The 18,786-nt window shown below is 36.8% G+C and overlaps 1 protein-coding gene across 3 annotated transcripts in view; it reads right to left on the bottom strand.

Annotated features, from left to right (window-relative positions):
* Positions 1–257: 257 nt before the first annotated feature.
* The window catches only part of BRIP1 (BRCA1 interacting DNA helicase 1), a 110,482-nt gene continuing 91,953 nt past the window's right edge, over positions 258–18,786 (bottom strand). For 2 of the 3 annotated variants that reach the window (XM_090024936.1, XM_090024935.1), the window contains exons 18-20: positions 16,905–16,987; positions 15,040–15,369; positions 9,479–14,185 (exon numbers count right to left, since the gene is read on the bottom strand). In XM_090024936.1, the coding sequence (XP_089881062.1) occupies positions 13,311–14,185; positions 15,040–15,369; positions 16,905–16,987 (1,288 nt within the window). In that variant the 3' untranslated portion in view covers positions 9,479–13,310. Of the gene's footprint in view, positions 4,659–6,680; positions 6,903–9,356; positions 9,433–9,478; positions 14,186–15,039; positions 15,370–16,904; positions 16,988–18,786 lie in introns of those variants that run through there. The other variant, XM_090024937.1, reaches the window with a different exon arrangement.

Here is an 18,786-nt window from a genome sequence, read left to right on the forward strand (position 1 = left end):
AGAACCATAAGTTACAAATAAAAAATGTCTGCCATCTACAAGACTTGGTTTCTTACTAGAAGTCAGCATTTTAGTGCTACCTGCGTTATCTGTTAAGTGATAGGCCCATTCAATTATTTAACAACTGATTCTCATTTGCTTTTAAGATGTGAATGAGTGTGTCAGTCACAAAACAACTGATCACTGTCCTGATTATTTGCATACGACTGGAGGTAGGAAAATGTGAGATAAAATGTGTTTGTGCAATTCAAATCCTACAACTGATGCCAGTAGTGTTAACCTGCCATTTCTGATGTTTTCTACAATGTTCTCAAAACATGTCAAAAATAAAAAAAGGCAAGCACTGTACAATTTAATGTACATACTTAGCAATTATTACATGCACACTTCACAATGAAAATCTGTTACAAACTGAAGGAAAGAACCATTAATGAGCTACTTTTGGTGCTGCTCTGTGTACTCTGTTTGCATAATAATGAGCTTCAATCTGCTGGAAAACACATAAAGGACAAATTAATAAGGTCGCCATTTTTGTCTAATGATGCTTAATACAGTTTTAGCAATCTGCTCAAGACAAAGGGGAGTCACTCAGACATAGCCGATTATGCATTCGCGTGGCAGATGAAATCTTTATTAAACAGAATGATGAATCTGATTAACATGCGATAACAAATATACAGTCTGCAAAAATGACTGCACCACCTCCTGCAAGCATCCCTCACATCAACTCTTAAGGCTTTGCTTAGATTGAGGTCAAACTGGTATTCCCGAAAGGCGCATTAAGATAAAAGTTTGCCAAATGTGGCAACATGATGAACAAAACAATATCCTGTTACATAAAAGCTACCGTCTCAACAGCTGACTATCTAATCAGTTATGGTAATAACTGCTTAATAAGTTAAAAGGAAAAAAACCATCCTAAATTGTCAAAAGAGCTTACTTTAACTTTTAATATGAGGGGGAAGATTTATTACACTAGCGGAGCAGGATCTCAAAGCACCATGAGCCTTTTGCATTGATTGTACCAGAAGATTTTCTACAGGTTACAAATTTCTGTCTTCTATGACCATTTTACCACTTAAGCAGATCACATACAAAAATTCAAAATTCTTTGAAGCACTTTAATGAATAAAAGCAGTCACTATGGTAACTCGCAAGGCACTAATATCACACAAACCAATTCTGAAGTCTGTACAGATCAGTGGAGGTTTCTAGGTCAATGGCAAACCAACGACTTAACCACATACAAGGCTGGCATTAAATTAGCATGTTCGTATTCAAAATGCAATGGATACTATTTTAAAACCCAGTTTAAGAGTCAGCATTAAGGAAAATATTGGAATAAAGCAATCTTTTCATTGAGGCTTGAATTTAAGGTAACCAATGAAAATAACAGTGCCTTAGAAGGTATTATTTACAGAGCTATTTGTTTAAGAACAAATGAACTCCAGTTCTTAATTCCACCGATTGTATTTAAACTTGTTTTTCCATAGCAGTCTGCTTCCTATTAAATGAAAAATCCTTTAGTTCCTCAGACTGACTTTTCCAGATTTATAGAAGTACCAGGACGTGATGTATTTTAAGATGACATGTGATACCTCAGAATGACAGCAGACGTGAAAACCATAAAATAGACTGCCATAAAAACTTAAGTGTTGATTTTATCTGTACAACCACATTGCTCAACAGCAGCAGGATTTGGTATTCAAGAATACGCAGCTACAAGCTGAAAGTAACACGGCCCTCACCTCTGTGTACCAATGCAAGTCTGCTTGCTCTGGCATACAGTAAATGACCATCTTAACTTTTATGAACCCAAATGATATATATTCCCAATTCCAAGAATAAAAGATATTTGGCTAAAGGCAAAGAGATGGTAAAATTATCATTATTATAATTTGCCTTTGTTTTAATTTCTGCACCAGTGATAGTCACCTTGTTGAAATAGGAAGTCTTACCAGCACCACCAACCAATAAGTCTCACATTCAACTGCTAAAGCTTACAGAAACGTTGACCAAGTCACCTGACCATAACAGACCCAAAGAAGTGACACCAATTTTAAAATGATGATCTTTTGCCAGGTCTTCACAAATACCAGAGATAGACATTATAACTAAAACTGTGCCCCCCCCATCTGTTTCAGAATCAACCGATTACAGGAAAAGACTGAAATAACATTTTTTGCATTAGGTTCCAGCTGCAAACAAAACCTAATGCACATCTTCAGATGCTAACTACTAGCTTCTGTAAGGTTAAACCACTTCAAACAGATTAATTTTGCAGGAATACATCCATTTCAGTCTTCAACTGTACAAGGTAAGGGGAAGTTATTGTTAGTGAATGAAGAAATAAAAGGGGAATATATATGAAGCACTGTAAGTATAAAAAGGTTGTCTGTTGAAAGCACCATCTTGGTTAGCTAACAAAATGATTCATGGTAGATGTATAGGTATTCAATAAAAAGAAACCACAAAATTTAAGAACTATAACTGCTGTGCCGGCAAAACGCACAGAATAAAGCAGTGCTTCATTCAATTAAAATCTTCAGAGAATGAGTCCGCATGAATTTTCACCTGTTTCAAAAGTACGGAAAACTTAAAAAGGAAAGCCAATGCTTCTGTCGATAGCTTTATTAGTATTGTTCGTTTTACATGGTTTGAGACTCAATACAAGAAATTAATTGAAAGAAGCACGTTTATACTGAATAAAAATCCTACACCATCAATAAATGGGAGTGCTGCCAGCTATTAAAAAAAGGAAAGAAGAAGTTAAGACCTGCAAGGAGCCTAAAAAACATAACACCTGTTTATTCTGCACTGCAATAAAAATACAAAGTATGTAAATCTAATGGCAGCTGATTATATAGCTATACAGGATGCACCTGGTATTAAAAAAAAATAAAAAAAATAAACATTTCTTGAAGTTGTCTATTTTACTTTGCAATATCACTAAGAATGCTGACATTTCCTGTACAAACTACTTCTCCAACAGAAACCATCAGAAGGATGAAACACAATACTTGAGATTTCCCAGCACAAAGACTCATTACTTAAAAATGCGCTAAAATAAAAGGCTACTGTTAAAAATGTAAATAATAAGGTAAAACATGGATTTGTTTTCTCTCAGTTAAAATAATCAGCTATTTCATACTGTTGGCCAAGTTCACTCATACAGTGAACTTTTATTTTCATAGTACCGGTATCTTTCATTTAATGTAAATTCTAATGTACTTTAAAAAGTAAAATAGTTTGAACTACCAATACTTGTGGAGTATTGCTCAGCATAACCATTCAGATACAAGTTCCATCCTCAGTGTATCATATTCTATCATTTCAGGTTACGTACAGCCATTTACCTTACCCAGTCTACATCCACGCAGCTTACTTTATGCTGCCTAAACGCAGAGTGGGAGTGGCACATACAACCATTTGCCGCTCCCGGGAGCCATGCGGGGAGCCCAACGTAAGTGACCTGGTGTGGGGGAGTGGCTGGTGGGATAGCAGGTCTGCGGTGGGATTGGTGGGTCTTCAGGCAGGAAGCAGTGGTGAAAGTTTGTGGGTGTGGGGGGGAATAAAAATAATTTGGTCGTGATCTGCGAGGGGAGGGGTGGGAATAGCACAGCCCTGGCGTCGAGACTAAGGGCTGCGATTTCCCAGCTCCAGGGCTTTGCTGCAATCATGTGCAGGCGCTCAGGAGACTGAGTTACCCTTTCTCAATCTACGTTAGCACACCTCCTGAAGTGAACTTATATCAGGCACCTCATTCTTTGGACGCATTAACCCTTCTGAACACCTGTACATACCCTAGCATAATGCAAACACTTTATAAAAGGAGCAACAGCGCACAGGGCAAAATCTTAAGATCCCAACTCAGTCTTCACTAACTTTGTGCTAAAACTTTCCATTCAACTACAGGAGTTCAAGAAAGGCTCATCCTGTACACTGCTCGCTTTGGTTTTACCCTAAACTAGGAACCAAAATCATCAAGGGTAACATAAAATGTGCATAGTTTTACTTTTTGGTTTGCAAGGAGACCTAGCGACAATTTAGTACAGTTGGAAATAAGACACTTGTCAAATTCTTTGCTGGTGACTACTTTTATGCGATGTTTATTGCTCTAATGTACAACAGGGTCTGATTAACATTTTGTTAGTGCCAAAAGTAAGATTAAATTTCTTATTTGAAACTTAAAAGCAGAGCACATGACTTCTGTTATTAGGTTTTGCTGCCTATTTTCAGATTCTCTTTTAATAACAACTTAACCCTATAGACATTCTAACAAATTATATACGGATACTGAAAAAAGAATTATGATTCAAAGTGAACTACTTCAGTTATTAAATAATGGATTAAAAACAATTTCAAAACTATTTGTCAAATAAAGGACTAAAATATACATTTTTACTATTTCACTCCATCTTTAAAACTCGCATTCGGACATGTTGGATGCATACAATGCATCCTCTATTTTTAATACCAATATAAAACAATAGAACTTACCCTTGACTGTGCATTGTGGCTGAAATCCGTAATTTCAGCTCCCACCAAAGGACATGGAGACACAGCTCTGACAACGCAAGTCCTGCACTGCAAATAGCTGGTCAAAGAATATTCCTTCATATTCCAAATAGCATTTAAAGATAAACCAGCATCCATGTCTTCCAAAAAGGGAAAAAAACAACTTTCACACAGACATACAGAAATAGCTTTAAGTAATATTGCAAGTTTAATTTTACATAAAAAAAACTGAAATTGTTTTTAGTAGGTAAAATAAACAAAAGGGAAAACTATGTCAGAAAGCATTTACAGTTAAACTTGGTGTGTGGGGGTTGTACTAATTAGAGCCTGCAGCATCATGTGTGTTCAGCATCCTGTGCTTCAAAATGGTGGTGAGGGATGCTTGAAATAAAGCTTGTTCGATGAGCTTTAGTTAAATTACCCCCACCACCATTTTGAAGCACAAGAATGCTAAATACATGTGATGCAGAGGCTGCTGGAGCATGCTAATTAGCATGCTCCAGGAGACTCGATTAATCGAGTCTAGTCTGATACATGCCAATTAACATGCATCAGAGCACATGTCTGGCATGGGTATAGGTGCCCGGTATTTTAAGGGCAGACCAATTAATTTTAAATTGAATGGTTTGACAAAATCATATATAATACACAATGCAGTCTAGTTAGCACTGAATTCAAGTTTCATGATGGTGATGGGAGTTTCACACAAAGAGAAGATTGACATGGACTGAGCAACATGTGTTTTACTCATTTTTCAATTTATCCTTTTATGAACCTTATCATCTTTGGATGAAAAGACATTTTTGATCCCTCGACCACACAGACAAGTTGTTACAGCTGTTGGGTAATCTTTATCAGTAGCTGAAGGACATTTTTTTCCCTGAAGAAATTATAAAATCCAAAAATTTAGGAAATAGAAGTATTGAATCAGCAGTGGTGGTGGCGCTGGTTGTTATTAACATTACTATTCTTATTGCTGGCTGGGAGAGAAATATAATCCAAAATATAATCCATTTAAGTGAAGACATTTGTTTGATGGCTAGCTTTCCTTATTCCAAAGTACCTCAGATCTCAGGTCTAATTGGGTATATCAGTAGATAAGAGCTGGGATTTTCAAAAGTACCTGTAATGTTATAGGGAAACAAGGTCTATTGAAATTATTTTTGTAAGACTGGCACTCCTAAGTGAACTAGGCACTTCTGAAAACTCCATTCATCTTTTTACTTGGTAGTTGGCTGTAAAAATATTAACACTGATAAGACATTTATACCAACCCTGGCTTGCTTAAAGAAACAGAAAAGTTCACCTTTTAGCACTATGTCATGAAAGGGACAGGAAGAAGGGCAGGGGAACCACCTAAAATGGAACTGAAATTTTGTAACTAATTCACTGAGGATTATGTCCAAAGAGAAAAGGATTGGTAAATCACATTTCTGTTCAAAGCAGATTTGCTGAATGGACAGAGATGTCTGAATTTCTTTCCACTTGTGGAGGCCACAGTAGGAGCATTGGAAATGGATGGAAACTCCACAACATTGCAACCCTTCATCACAATAAAGTGGCACTGATCACATCATTGCAAATTGAGGTACTTCTTCAAAAGACACTAAAGAGCCAAGTGGCTGGAGAGATTAAGTGAGGGGAAAAAAGGACTCAGAACATACAACAGTAGTTGTAGGAGGGCAAAAAACAATGTTGAGACCCTGTCCATACTACAGATGAAACTGCGTTTGCAACAACCAGATTCAATCAGGGGAAAGCTTTGCTCCAGCAAGCACCTTGCTCAGCGTGGATTTAAAAAAATCCTCTTGTGTGAGAATGGTGTTGCAAACGCTACTAGTTACCCAAGCTGAATGTAGGAACGTTTAAAAATATTTTATATAATATGATCTGGAAGCAGATCTGTTCATGCTGCTCAGCCCTATTTTAAAGTCTGAAAGTGCATACAGGTGGAATGCTGTTTTGATTAAAACACTGCATGACTCATATTCTGCAGCACTAAGAGTCAAGTGGGACTTAATTGTTATCTTTCAATTTCACCAAAATACCAATGTTACAAAAAACAGACATCCTTGGAAATAAAAAACAAAGTTAAGTTTTATCTAAAGCTAAATAATTTGTAAAGGATTATGCGGTATGTTTTGGTTATCAGTAAGATTTACCTTCACACTTAACTGGAGTCTGATAAACCTTCAAAGTTTCTTTCAGATGGCTAAGACTTGCATTATCTGTGATGATCAACACCACGTTATCATCTTCTGAAGTGTCACCTAATTCACACATGCAACTGCTAGGGCACTTTGTAGCTCTGACATTTATATTTTGGAAGAGTTTCTGGATTACTTTCAGTTCAGTGTTACTGCAGAGAGTTTTTTTCAAAATTCCTAAAATAAAAAAAGTTGAAGATTCTTTTTTAATAGACAGTTCTGAGTACAGTACACTTGGACTGCGCTGCAAACTTTGAGTTGGTCTAATAAAAGATATCAGATTTCCCCAAAGAACCTTATCTGCCTGTGTCTTTAGACCAACACAGCTACAACCCACACCCCCTTGCAAACTTCTCACGTCACATAGACAGTACTTTAGGCCCTGAACCAATACCCACTGAAGTGAAAAGACTTCCACTGACTTGAATTCAATTTGGACCATGGCCTTTTTTCTGTTTTTTAATGTATCCCAAACCTACTTATAAATGCATAGTTTTTTTCCTTTTTATAACACTACTGAATTGACTGGTGAGTCTGAACCCATACTGAGTGAGGTCATTTACTTTTAATTTTAGAAAACTGTGATAAGATTTTTAACTTCCTTTAATCAGATGACATCAGGGAGCTAGTCTAAACAGCAGAAAACCTACAGCTGGCATTAGCCATTTTGGTGTCCGCTAATGGTGAAGTACTGCAAAGTTTCAGAATTGTTTCATTCCACAAGTTTTCATCTTACAGATTATATAATATGATGGATAGGAGGCCAGACAAAGTAATGTTTAAGGGTAGAGATGAAAGTAGATAAAATTAAACTAAGAAACTCCAAGAAGGGGGACAGACAATGGATGGGCCTTTAGATACTTTGGGCTTTCTTTGCCCTATTCATATAAGACTGTGTACCTGGCTAGCCAGGGTGCAGGTTGTATAGGTCCAGAGAGAAAGGGGACATCTACTTCTACTCACCACTCTGGTTGCTGGGGGGAATGGAGGTGACCATGCGGCAGCAGCCAGATGAATGGAAAAGCTGCTGCTTTCTGGTTTCTTTGCCTCCTTTGTTCTTCAGCTGTCCACTATGAGGAAGGGTGAGTGGATTTTCCTACTTGGCAACTGGGTAACGTCCTGGACCTGCCCACTTCAACTGTTATGTCAGGGTAGAGGTGGGTGGCTTCTTTGCTTTTACTGCTGGAAGTACCCTTTTTTTTTTTTAAATACTCTTTTGGTTGCTACCGACATGTTGGTAGTTTGATTCTGCTCCAGATCTACTTTATCTTCGCTTAATGAGTTAGGTTTCTCTTGATGCTGGCAATGAGACCTATTGCCAGACTTTGTTTGGGGATCTGAAAGATGTTTTTTCCCCAGATGACAAAATGGAAAAAAGAGCAGCGTGTCACTTCATTTCCATCTGGTTTCTCTAAGGTCCAGAATTAAATTACAGGAATGAACAGATTCAGTGGGGGTGGTAGCTTAAAAAAAGGACTTTGTCAGAGCTCTGTGCAACCCAAAAGCCTGTTTGGGCATCAGCCCTAAACAAACTGTCGCAGTAAGGGAGCACGTCTCCATTCCTTTGACAACATTTGCCTGTGCATGTCATTTCTCATAGGTCCTCTGTGGAGGAGGGGAATGAGTGGGGCTCTGGCTTCAAAGCTGAGGTGACTTGAAAAGCTTGAGGGTATAAAGAAAGACTGCCCTCATACCGACTCTCTGCTATAGAGAAACAGGGGCTTCTAGCACCCAGTTAAAATTTGCACTAGAATGGCCCTGATGGGTATCTGGTGGTGTCACTATGGTGCCTGCAAATGCTGAAGTACTGCAAAGTTTCAAAATACTTTCATTTCACGCATCATGTTTTGGTGGAAAGGTTAAGGTTTGGGTTAAAGATTAAGGGTTTTTACATGCTTCATTACCTCTGTGTCTATATCAGTGAGTGCTAATGCTAAGCCCATGGCCCATGTGTGGGGTATAGTAACATGACCATGCAATGCCTACAGATGGGCAGCAAAATCATTATTATTATCCATCAGTATTTGGACTCCCCAGAATTTAAGTGCCTCACAACCATAAGTCAAGTCAGTCAAAGAATATTTAACCCGTTTCTGAAGCCCCACAACAACTGCGGGTTAAGACGACAAATGAATTAAAAGGAAGCCTGGGAGGACTATGTCAATACAAACATGGCTACACAGCAAAGCATGTTTGAACTGTGATATTTTCCTTATAAAAATAACACTTTGGGCCTTTGTCAGTGCTAATTAGCATTGCTGAAAGGCTGTTTCCGCAAGCTACAATTTTTCAGGATGGCACTGCATTATTTACTAGCCAGTCTCTAAAACCAAAAAAAAAGGCCAATGCAAGCAACAGTAGAAATACTATTTGCCAGGCAAAACCATCCACGGTTTTACCTGTGCTAATTTAGGTAGCAATGAGGCCCCAGGTAAAAAGTATGCTTTGGTGAAAAATAAATCTTTCTTACATTTTAATAACCAAATGAATGGTATCCGATCAACGATTTAACGATCATTCTAAAATATATTTCCAATATACAGAGATGCAAGGTAAAGAAAATTTGTGCAATTTCCCCCATTCCCAAATCAAAATGAAAATGGGAAATAAAATGGTTAACAAAAGTCTTACCCTCTGCTTTTGGTAATATTTCAGCTCCACAAACAATACAATAGAGTCCTGACTTGCAGTGCTGGGTGCGTGTTTCCTTTCACAAAATAATAAGGCAACACATGATTTAGTGTATTAAGTATGTAGGGTCTAAATATGTAGATCATAATTATTACCTAAAATTAAAAGCTATTTCTACTAGGCAATATGCTAATGAAAATTGTTGCAAAAAGAAATAAACTTAATCATAATATTGGAAAAACAAATCCATTTGAATCTTTAATTGCTTTAAAATTTACATTCACAGATAATTAAAAATATGTGCTGCATAAAAAAAATTAAATAATTCACTTAACTGAAATATGAGATACTTTCTAAATCTTCAGAAAGGCTAAGAAATGGACTTTAATTAAGATAGAAGAGAACAGGCATCTTATTCTCTCAAGACAGCTTTGACTTCCAAATTTTAATATGTATTATTTGAAGACTGACAAAATATATTTCACATTTCAGATGACACTTTCTAAATCATGTTTAAAGAAGCAGCCAGGGTGATTTTATTCTACATGAAAATTAATTTTATATTTTAAATAACATAACAGTAATTGCAATATGACGTTTTGGGAAGTCAGACATTCCTCTGAGCGAATTTTGGGGTATAGCAGGTATTGTCAACTGGGGGTACATGTACCCTCCAGGGAGACTTGGGAAGGGACTAAGGGGTACACATGGGCGGGCGGGGATGTCCACCACCGAATGCCACTGCATCCCAGGAGCAGGGCTGGGCGGGGGGGCGAGGACAGCAGCTCCCCTCTGCAGGCTGTGCAGCCGGCAGGCCACGGTATGGGGGAGCTTGGACACGGTGACACTGCTGTGTGCAAGACCCCCTGCTCCTGCCAGAGGTGTACCCAGAAGGGGTACACTCCTTAAAAGAGGTTGAAAACCCCTGGGTATAGGATTTAGGGACTGGTCCTGAAGCTCTTACTCAACTAGAGAGAGGCAGAGACTTCACCAGCCATATCCATGCCATGGACTGCAGCATGTGGCTCTGAAATTGTAAGAACAAATAACTTAAAAAAACTCTAGACCTTCACCAGAACAACAGCACTGTCAATGAATTATATTTAAATAGACAGCAGGCTGTAATTTAAGAAACCGTGACTAAAACAACTTTTACCAGAAGAACTGACTGTGATACTAGACTGGTTCCTGGGGTGTCCTGTTACCACACATCATGTTGCTCCCTTATTACTAGCTTCTGCAATGCGAGGTGCACTACATGGGGCTTATGGTGTAATTGCTAGTGCTTATGTGGAAAGAAGGAAAGATTATTACAAATTATGAGTTTGATTCAGTAGGGTACTGACTACCCTCAACCCTCAACTTAAGGTAAAAAGACTTGAAGGCACTTTGGCACTCATTGCTACCAAATTTATCTCTCTGGCAATTTTTCAAACCACATACCAAGTGTCTGTTTATTGAACGTGTAAAGTACAGTAATATTAACCTAGAATAAACCATACAGAATTGCATGTGCCATGCATTATTTTTCTTCGGAAGATAACGGTAAAATATAATGTTCCTTAAACAGAACAGCTAACAGGAGGCATCACTGTTTAGTAACTTAATTCTACCTATTTTTTTATTGTACCTTTCTTTCACAGATGTAGCCATTTCCCTTACTGGTAGCTTTTCTGGGTCTTCGTTTGCATGCTCTTTGAATATTCAGCCCTTTAATAAATTCAGGATGTGATGATTATTTTATGCACAGAAGACGTTTATCAAAGTAACAGGACACTGTCAATCGTTTAGATTTCAAAAACTCGGGAGACATCCAAAACATTTTATGTACAATTTTTTTAATTAAAAAAATCTGTATGTTTAAATTTCTGCCTACATTGCAATTACTTTAATTAACTTTTGATGTTCTCAGTCACCACAAATCTTACTGACAACTTTAAAAAATAAGATGGTTTTTACTAATCTCATAACATATATATGTACATATACACAAACAGAGAAAAATAAGGGAGAAATTCAGCCCTGTATGTGTATATAGATAGCTCTTGCAATTAAAAAAATAAAATAATATAAAATAAATCAGTATTACTACCTAGGTCTACAGTTCTCATCAGTGCTCTCCAAAGAGGATTTAAGTTGGCTCTGGTAAATACCCAGATGGGAGCTGCCAAGGAAAACCTAGCATCTAATGGGAGCAATGCTATTTCACTGTCACTTGTATAACACAGTTGTCTCTTGCCAGTAAGAGGACTACTCCTGTGTTCCTCCCAAGTGGCTGCCGCTGTTATTAGAGACACTATCTTAATATACAGTAGTGAAAATGTCTGCAGAGGAAACATTCCTGGTAAGCAGCTACTGCTCTTACCAGATATGTTGCTGAAATGAGCATCAGCTATAGAATATATAAAATACTTTTATAACTATTATATATTAGCACAACACTTGAACATGGGTGAGACATGCTCCAGGCCTCAAAGAGTTGATTATTAAAATACACGACAAACATACACGAGGCAAAACTAAAGTTCAAGAGAGGAATGGTGTAGCGATTAGTCTTCTCCTGCAGAGATGAGGACATGAATAAAAACCTCAAAGATGAGAACAGGGAAAACATCCCAGGTAGAGTGAGCAGTATGATACGGTACACAAAGACAAGAGCAAGAGGTTTTATATTCTATTTAGACTTGAGCACAAAAAGGTAAACTACTCTCTCCATTTGACTTTCTAGAGAAAATTCCATGAGACCTTTTTGATGAGCTAATTCTCAAGGTCCCATGAAGAGCAAAAGATTGGTAAGTCCTTGATAATTAAAAATCTTGTATGAATTGTAAGACAAGTATCATCTTTACCTGATACAACTGAGGACACAAGAATCTGAGCCAAAATACAGAACAGTACCAAATAATATAATGCAATACTTTTATCATACTTCAAATATAAAAAACTCATTTTATAAAGCAATGATTAATGTGGAAAGAAAAGATTCCGTCTACATCACGACTGATACAAACAAATACACAGCTTTGTACAATTGGATATCACAGCAGTATTTTGTTTCATAATGAAGGGAAATCACTCATTTACAATTCTGATTCAACCCACACACAGAACGCTTAAATGCCAATTTCACAGCCATACACAAGGGGAAGAAATCCAGGGACACTGCATTTATTAATATAGCAGTGACTGAAACTGAAAACAGTCTCTTCTTGAACATCAGTCATGCTATTTTATTACAAAAAAAGTTTTTGCTACTTCTTTGCCCTTTGTTATTAAGCCACTGAATATTCAATGCGAAATCATTACTTCACCAGGTTAAACTGTGTAGCATAAAAGCTGTGAAATAATAATTCCTAAGGCTATGTTCTTTACATGTCTCCTGCAATGTATTATTTTATTTTCTGAAGTGTAAATTTGACTTGGTCTTTGTACAGGTTTTCAGAATAACAATGGCCCAAACCACTGAAGGTGGGCCAGATTTAATTCAATATAACAAATGAAAATATTTAAGATACTTCAAAACAAAACACACAATGAAGAGCTACAAAATCTACTGCAAGCAATTTACTCGGTCAAGCACTGTAAAAAAGGTAGGTAAGTTTCCACTTACAGCTTTCTTGGGAACTAAATACCTTGCTTGTTTTGCATCAAGTTAGTTCAGCCTACAATTGGAAAACTGCCCATACCCTATAATTACTGGTAGAATGCTATTGGGACATGCATCACATTTGGCTCTTAGCTGTATATTGTGAAAAATAACCTTAAAATCTAAAGAAAGATCCACTATTCTATTATTTGCATACAAAATGACCAAAAAAACCCAAAGCTGATGCTAACAGTGATAAAAATAAGAATACAATTCTACTGTCTCCCTACTAGTGAGACTTATGCATTCGGTAAAAAGCCTACGAGAAATATGAAGTTTATTTTTAATGCTGCTTGTATTTCATGATATTATGGGTTAGTATCACTGAACAGGAAAGGAGACGCACCTTGGTTTCGTGATCTGGAAAGTTTACTTTTTTTTGTCTTAATATCCATTTCCTGAGATATCATCTGCTCCGCTTCCCTTACACTAGAAATGTTTGCAAAATCATTAACTGCACTAGTGATACTCTTGTCACTCTGCATTACTCCATGAAATCCTGAGCCCAAGGGACCATTATGTCTCATCTCTCCAACCGTGCTTACTATATTTGAAGTACTGATATCAAAAAGATCTTCAGCTACAATGCTGACTCCATGTTCATTCTGATTCCCAGTACTATGGCATGTTTGACCTAAGAGTTTGTTTGCCTGTTCCTCCGATTGTCTGTCATCATAAAGTTCAGGTGTGAAATAGATACTATCATCCTCATCTTCTGCTTCCGTATCTACATTTAAAGGTTCAACTTTCCCTTCTACTGAAGATAACCCAGTGCATAGATCTATGGCTTCATTAGTGGAAAGTTTCTGTCCACCAGAATTCCCCATAGCTGTTGCAGCCTCAGTCTTTTTTGCTGGGGAATGACATTTTTCCAACTTTGAGGCTGGTCTGCTTGGTATATATTCTGTAAGTGATGATGACTGGCACTGTTGCCCATCAACAACTGGTTGACTAGTTTCAGTAGTGCTTTTTACTTGATTGCACTTAGCTTTCGACGTGAACTTATTTTCGTTTGCCGGAAGAGCTGTTGAAATCAACGGCTTACTGAAGTACTTTTTCATCAGGTCAGAACTACTCCAACTATTCCTCTTCTTAATCTCTCTCTTGTCTAGTCTGGAGTCCGTCATTTTTTCTTTCTGTTGCGTTTTGTGAGAAGGACTTTCTACACCAAAAGTCTGACCACCTGTGAAAATGACAAAATATTACGATACTAATGAATTGTTTTAGGTTTGGCCAATATTTTATAATGTGCTTTAACACATCAGAACAAGTGTTTTTATCAAGTTATAGTTATTGGTATAATGTGAACTAAAACCCAACCCAAACAAAAGCCTGGTTTGCCCAAGCAGTTTTGTATTTTTGAATACATATTGTTGCACTGACTGCAACTCAACACCCAGCATAAATATACAGAATGTGGATGTGAATGTGTTAGTAGATTTTCACTCAGTAGAATAACAGCATTTTTAAATTAAAAGTAAAACATTAAATTAAAGCTAATGCAAATTTCCATCCCTGTTAAGAGATACATTTGAACTATTAAGTTCAAATTTGGATTCAAATTCCCTTAAAAATTGAGGCAAAGCTATAAGAGGAAGGAACTAACTATGAAGCACAGCTCCTAACGTTTTTCTAAATTTCCAGCCCGTGGTTCTTGTTCATAAAAAAATCCAATTAGCGCTGAAATAAATGAAGTAAACTTAAAACCACGACCTAATATAAGAATTCAGATTTTTTTTTAATTCAATGTTTATTTTGGTAGTGAATCCAAAAAATTGGAAATGATCTTCATAGTTATCATTAACAACATCAAAATAATGTCAGAGAAATTAAACACCTTTTTATTGCGCTATATCCTTCCCAAACGTTATCAAAGTTGCTAGTTTTAAGACAGCCAGGTGGAATGTGCAATTTTTAAAAATAAACTTACATACATTATGGGAGCACTTTGCAGCACAGGCCACCTTACAATAACAGACACAAGATTATACAGGTCGAGCATTGTTAATGGAGTTTTAGCATAGGAAATCAACGTACTTTTTTTCCTTGTTGCCATGATGTCACTTGACTGACTGGATGCTGTACGATTACTTGCGTTGATAGCTGATGGGCAATGAGCTTCTGGGAGCTTCACATTTTGTACCTGACTTTCAAAAGAAACAGATGGTGACAGATGAAGAGTTGCCTCCACTAAGGAAGGTGATGGCATCTCTTTTGAACATGAAGGTATACGCAAAGATTCACTATTATACTGGGATGATAAATCAGTTTCCTTCTGATTTTTTTTAGCAAATGCACCCAAGGATTCAAGTGCATTTCCAAACTTGTCATGGTGCTGGATTTGTTGACGAATCCATTTTGATAATCCTAATGAAAAAAAAAAAGTTGGCACATTACTTACTACAAGATTTATTTTAAGTAAGTTCCAGACTCTTCCTATTTCAGTTAGCTAATTAGGGCCCCAAACCTAGGAATGCTTATATCTGTTTAGCTTTACTCAACTAAAAAGTGGGACTATTCTAATAAGTAAATTAAAGTATGTGTGTGTTCAGGGGTCTGTGTTTCTTTATAGCTTAGTTATAGTCTAGGTGGAGGGAGAGGGAACATGTAAAAAGTATTGTGCATTTCACTTTCAATGAATATTTTAAAGAGAGAGAGAGAGAGAGAGAGAGAGAGAGATTTTTTTAATGAAAGGATGTCTCTTTCTACTTTTCACTCTCTTCAAAAATAAGCTTAAGCTGACACCTATTGGTAAAGACAATAATACCACTGCAAACTTCCCAACACCATGACTGTTGTCCTTTTATGCCTAGGTGGATGTTTCTCTTACTTTGCCTGTACTATTAGTTTAATTATCAAGAATTACTGCAAGTGGAATTAATATCTAGGCTAGCTATTTATTACAGAAGTTACGTGGGTTCACAAAAATTAGCAGCATTTAAATAATGCGTAGGCTTTAACAACTGATTTTGGATGTCTTGTCAAATTCTTTAGTTGAATGTGGAAATCGTATTATGCTTTCCCCCTTCTGCTTCCTCTCTCTGGTGATCTAAGAATGTAATGTGCTTAATACAAAACTACGTCAGAAACCACTTATAACATAGCATCGGAGCACCACCTACTGACTAGATATTAGCATTATCGGCTTTCTATCATGTCTTTACCACGGTTGTATATAAATGGAGAAGAGAACAAAGATCTGTCATCTATTCCTAAACAATTTCTTTTATTTTTAAGGTATCCATTTAAGCCCTGTTTTTGCTTTTGCTGCAATAATTTCTAATCCTTCCAAAATGATGAATGGGCAGTATTGTTCATTCAGGAAGTACTCAAGTTATACAGTAAAGGAATTGCTATGCCTCTACCTGTTGTCTTCAAAACCCACTAGTTATCCATTAACTAGTAACCATAACCACTGCAGTTCACCATGGGTGCAAGTGCTAGAGCACAAGTATACCCAATATGAAAAAAATATTTTTATTTTATAAATTTATATATATTTTTTATACATTTTATTTTTATATTCACTATGTACCGAATAACAGTTTTCACAACTTGTTATAAGATTTTATTTTGAGGCATGCCAATTAAAGTCCATAAACTCAAATTTTCATAACAAATCTTATGATCAGTCCTATTTGAATGGGGATGAAATTAAAATATATGCACGACTGGTGAGTATATGTTTCAGTTCATTTTAGCTTCTTGACTCCCTGGAGCATGTCTTAAGAGCCATTCAGAATTTTAGTTATATAACTACAGAACCCCTGAGTTTAATGAATATGTTTGGTGTAAATTTCCCTGCACAATTTTCTTTGGGAAATTCACCCCCCTTAAGTCTGGGCTGCCTAACATTTCATACAAATATTAGGAACTTTCCTAGATGTATTTGAGTATCTTACCACTTATATATTTATTAGGATTACTCCTGAAGCGGTCGTCAACTAAAATAAGAGCACCCCAATCCTTCCTGTGTCGTATACACCTACAAGAGAACAAAGAAACAGGAAGCAAATATGATTAAATAAAAAGCACAGAGAACTGAAAACTGTGGGCAGGTTTTCTGCATGGGGATGGTCTCCTGGAAGATGTAAAAAAGCATCAAATGTGTTTCCTTGCTCTTTTACAACAGAAATATCTGTTAGTGTATGAATGTAAAAACAACACCAAAAGATATTCAGTCTCAGAAACTGAATTTTCTTTCAAGTCACTGAGTCACAAGATTGACCATCTGATGCCAGACAAACTAGGAACTCATATTATGTTCAGAAACTCAGCACTTGATAGCAAACAAACATACCAGACGGTTCGGTATTTGCCAATCTAGCAGGTGGCAAAAACGGGATAGTTACTGAAAGGAGAGTGAGGAAGAGAGGAGAGAAGATGATGCGGGTATACACTGCAGAGTGTTAGCAAACAAAGTTATAATCTATCCATGCGCTTGCTTGACTGGAATATTTGTAATTAGCTTTTTACCAAAATAATTATTCTAGAAGCAGAAGCACAGAAGCATCAGGATGCAAGGTGCCAACGAGTTTGTAACCAAGGTGTTGTCACACAGTGGTACACAACAATAAATTGCCACTAATCAATAAATGTTTTTATAATGCACTGAGTTTCTGAAGGGCCAAGTTTTCAAAGTATATGCCAACAAAACCCCTGTAAGTGTTATGTAAGCATTTTTAAAAATGAGAACAACGGAAAAATGGTAACGTTTACAACGATATAAAACATCATTGTGTCAGAGCTGGGATGAGAACCTCGATCTTCTGCTTCCCAGCATCATGACTGGCTCCGCAAAGAAATTTTGCTTATTTTTTTAAATGAAGGCAAAGGATTTCTTCCAGCTTTTCATTTTTCCATTTCTTTAATGAGTGCCCTTTTAACTTGTAGTTTAAATGAATTATGCCCACTGGAGACACATCCCACACGTTCGGTAAAGCAGCATTGCAAGGAATTCAGAGTACAGTTGTCACCTGGCCATACACACCATCTGGTATATTCCCAAAGGCTGTTATTACATTTCATGGACTTATGTTACTTCATATACTGTAACAGCACTGTATTAAGCAGAAAGTGCTAGATTCAAGACCAACATGCTTCTGCTCACTTCAATCCCTGCAGGCATCTTTTACAGAAAGACGCTTGCCTATGTACAGTGACGACTTTCTACAACTGTCAGCATATACAGTATTTTGATTTACAACAACTTCATGAAGCATTTCTTTTTATTAATGCAGGAGTATTAAGTGTTAGCATCTTTTTTTTTTTTCCTGAAGGCTCAGCTTAATAAAATATGGGTCAAATTATAATATAAACCAAATTTATTCACTCTCTTGTTATGGAACTGAGCCTTTTCCAAACACGCTAAAAGGGGAGTCTGTCTTTTCCATTTCAGTTTCTACAAACATACAACAAAGATCTTTCACTAACAACAGATTCAATTAAGAAAAATCTTTTCCATGTGTTTAGAGAGACATAGTGTCCTGTGTGCCCCATGTGCCAAAAACTCTAACTCCTCTCAGTTAGCCTTCTTTGGCTAATTACCATCCATTCTCCCCAAGTTTCACAAATCGTAATTGTACTAACCATATCAATTCTAATGAATGTTAGTTTTGTTTTAAGGAGTAAGAACAAGATGCACATGTAACAGTGAGTCTATACAACGAATGTTTTACTGTCCTGAAGACTTCTCTGATAGCCCTTCTCTACCCTTTACTTATTGTCATTTCATGCAGTGTTGGTTCTAATTTAAAGTGCACGTTCCTTACAGAAGAGGTCAGT

Source organism: Crocodylus siamensis, chromosome 13 (assembly GCF_052110815.1).
Source record: "Crocodylus siamensis isolate JL-2025a chromosome 13, ASM5211081v1, whole genome shotgun sequence".
In the NCBI taxonomy this organism is placed as follows: Eukaryota; Metazoa; Chordata; order Crocodylia; family Crocodylidae; genus Crocodylus; species Crocodylus siamensis.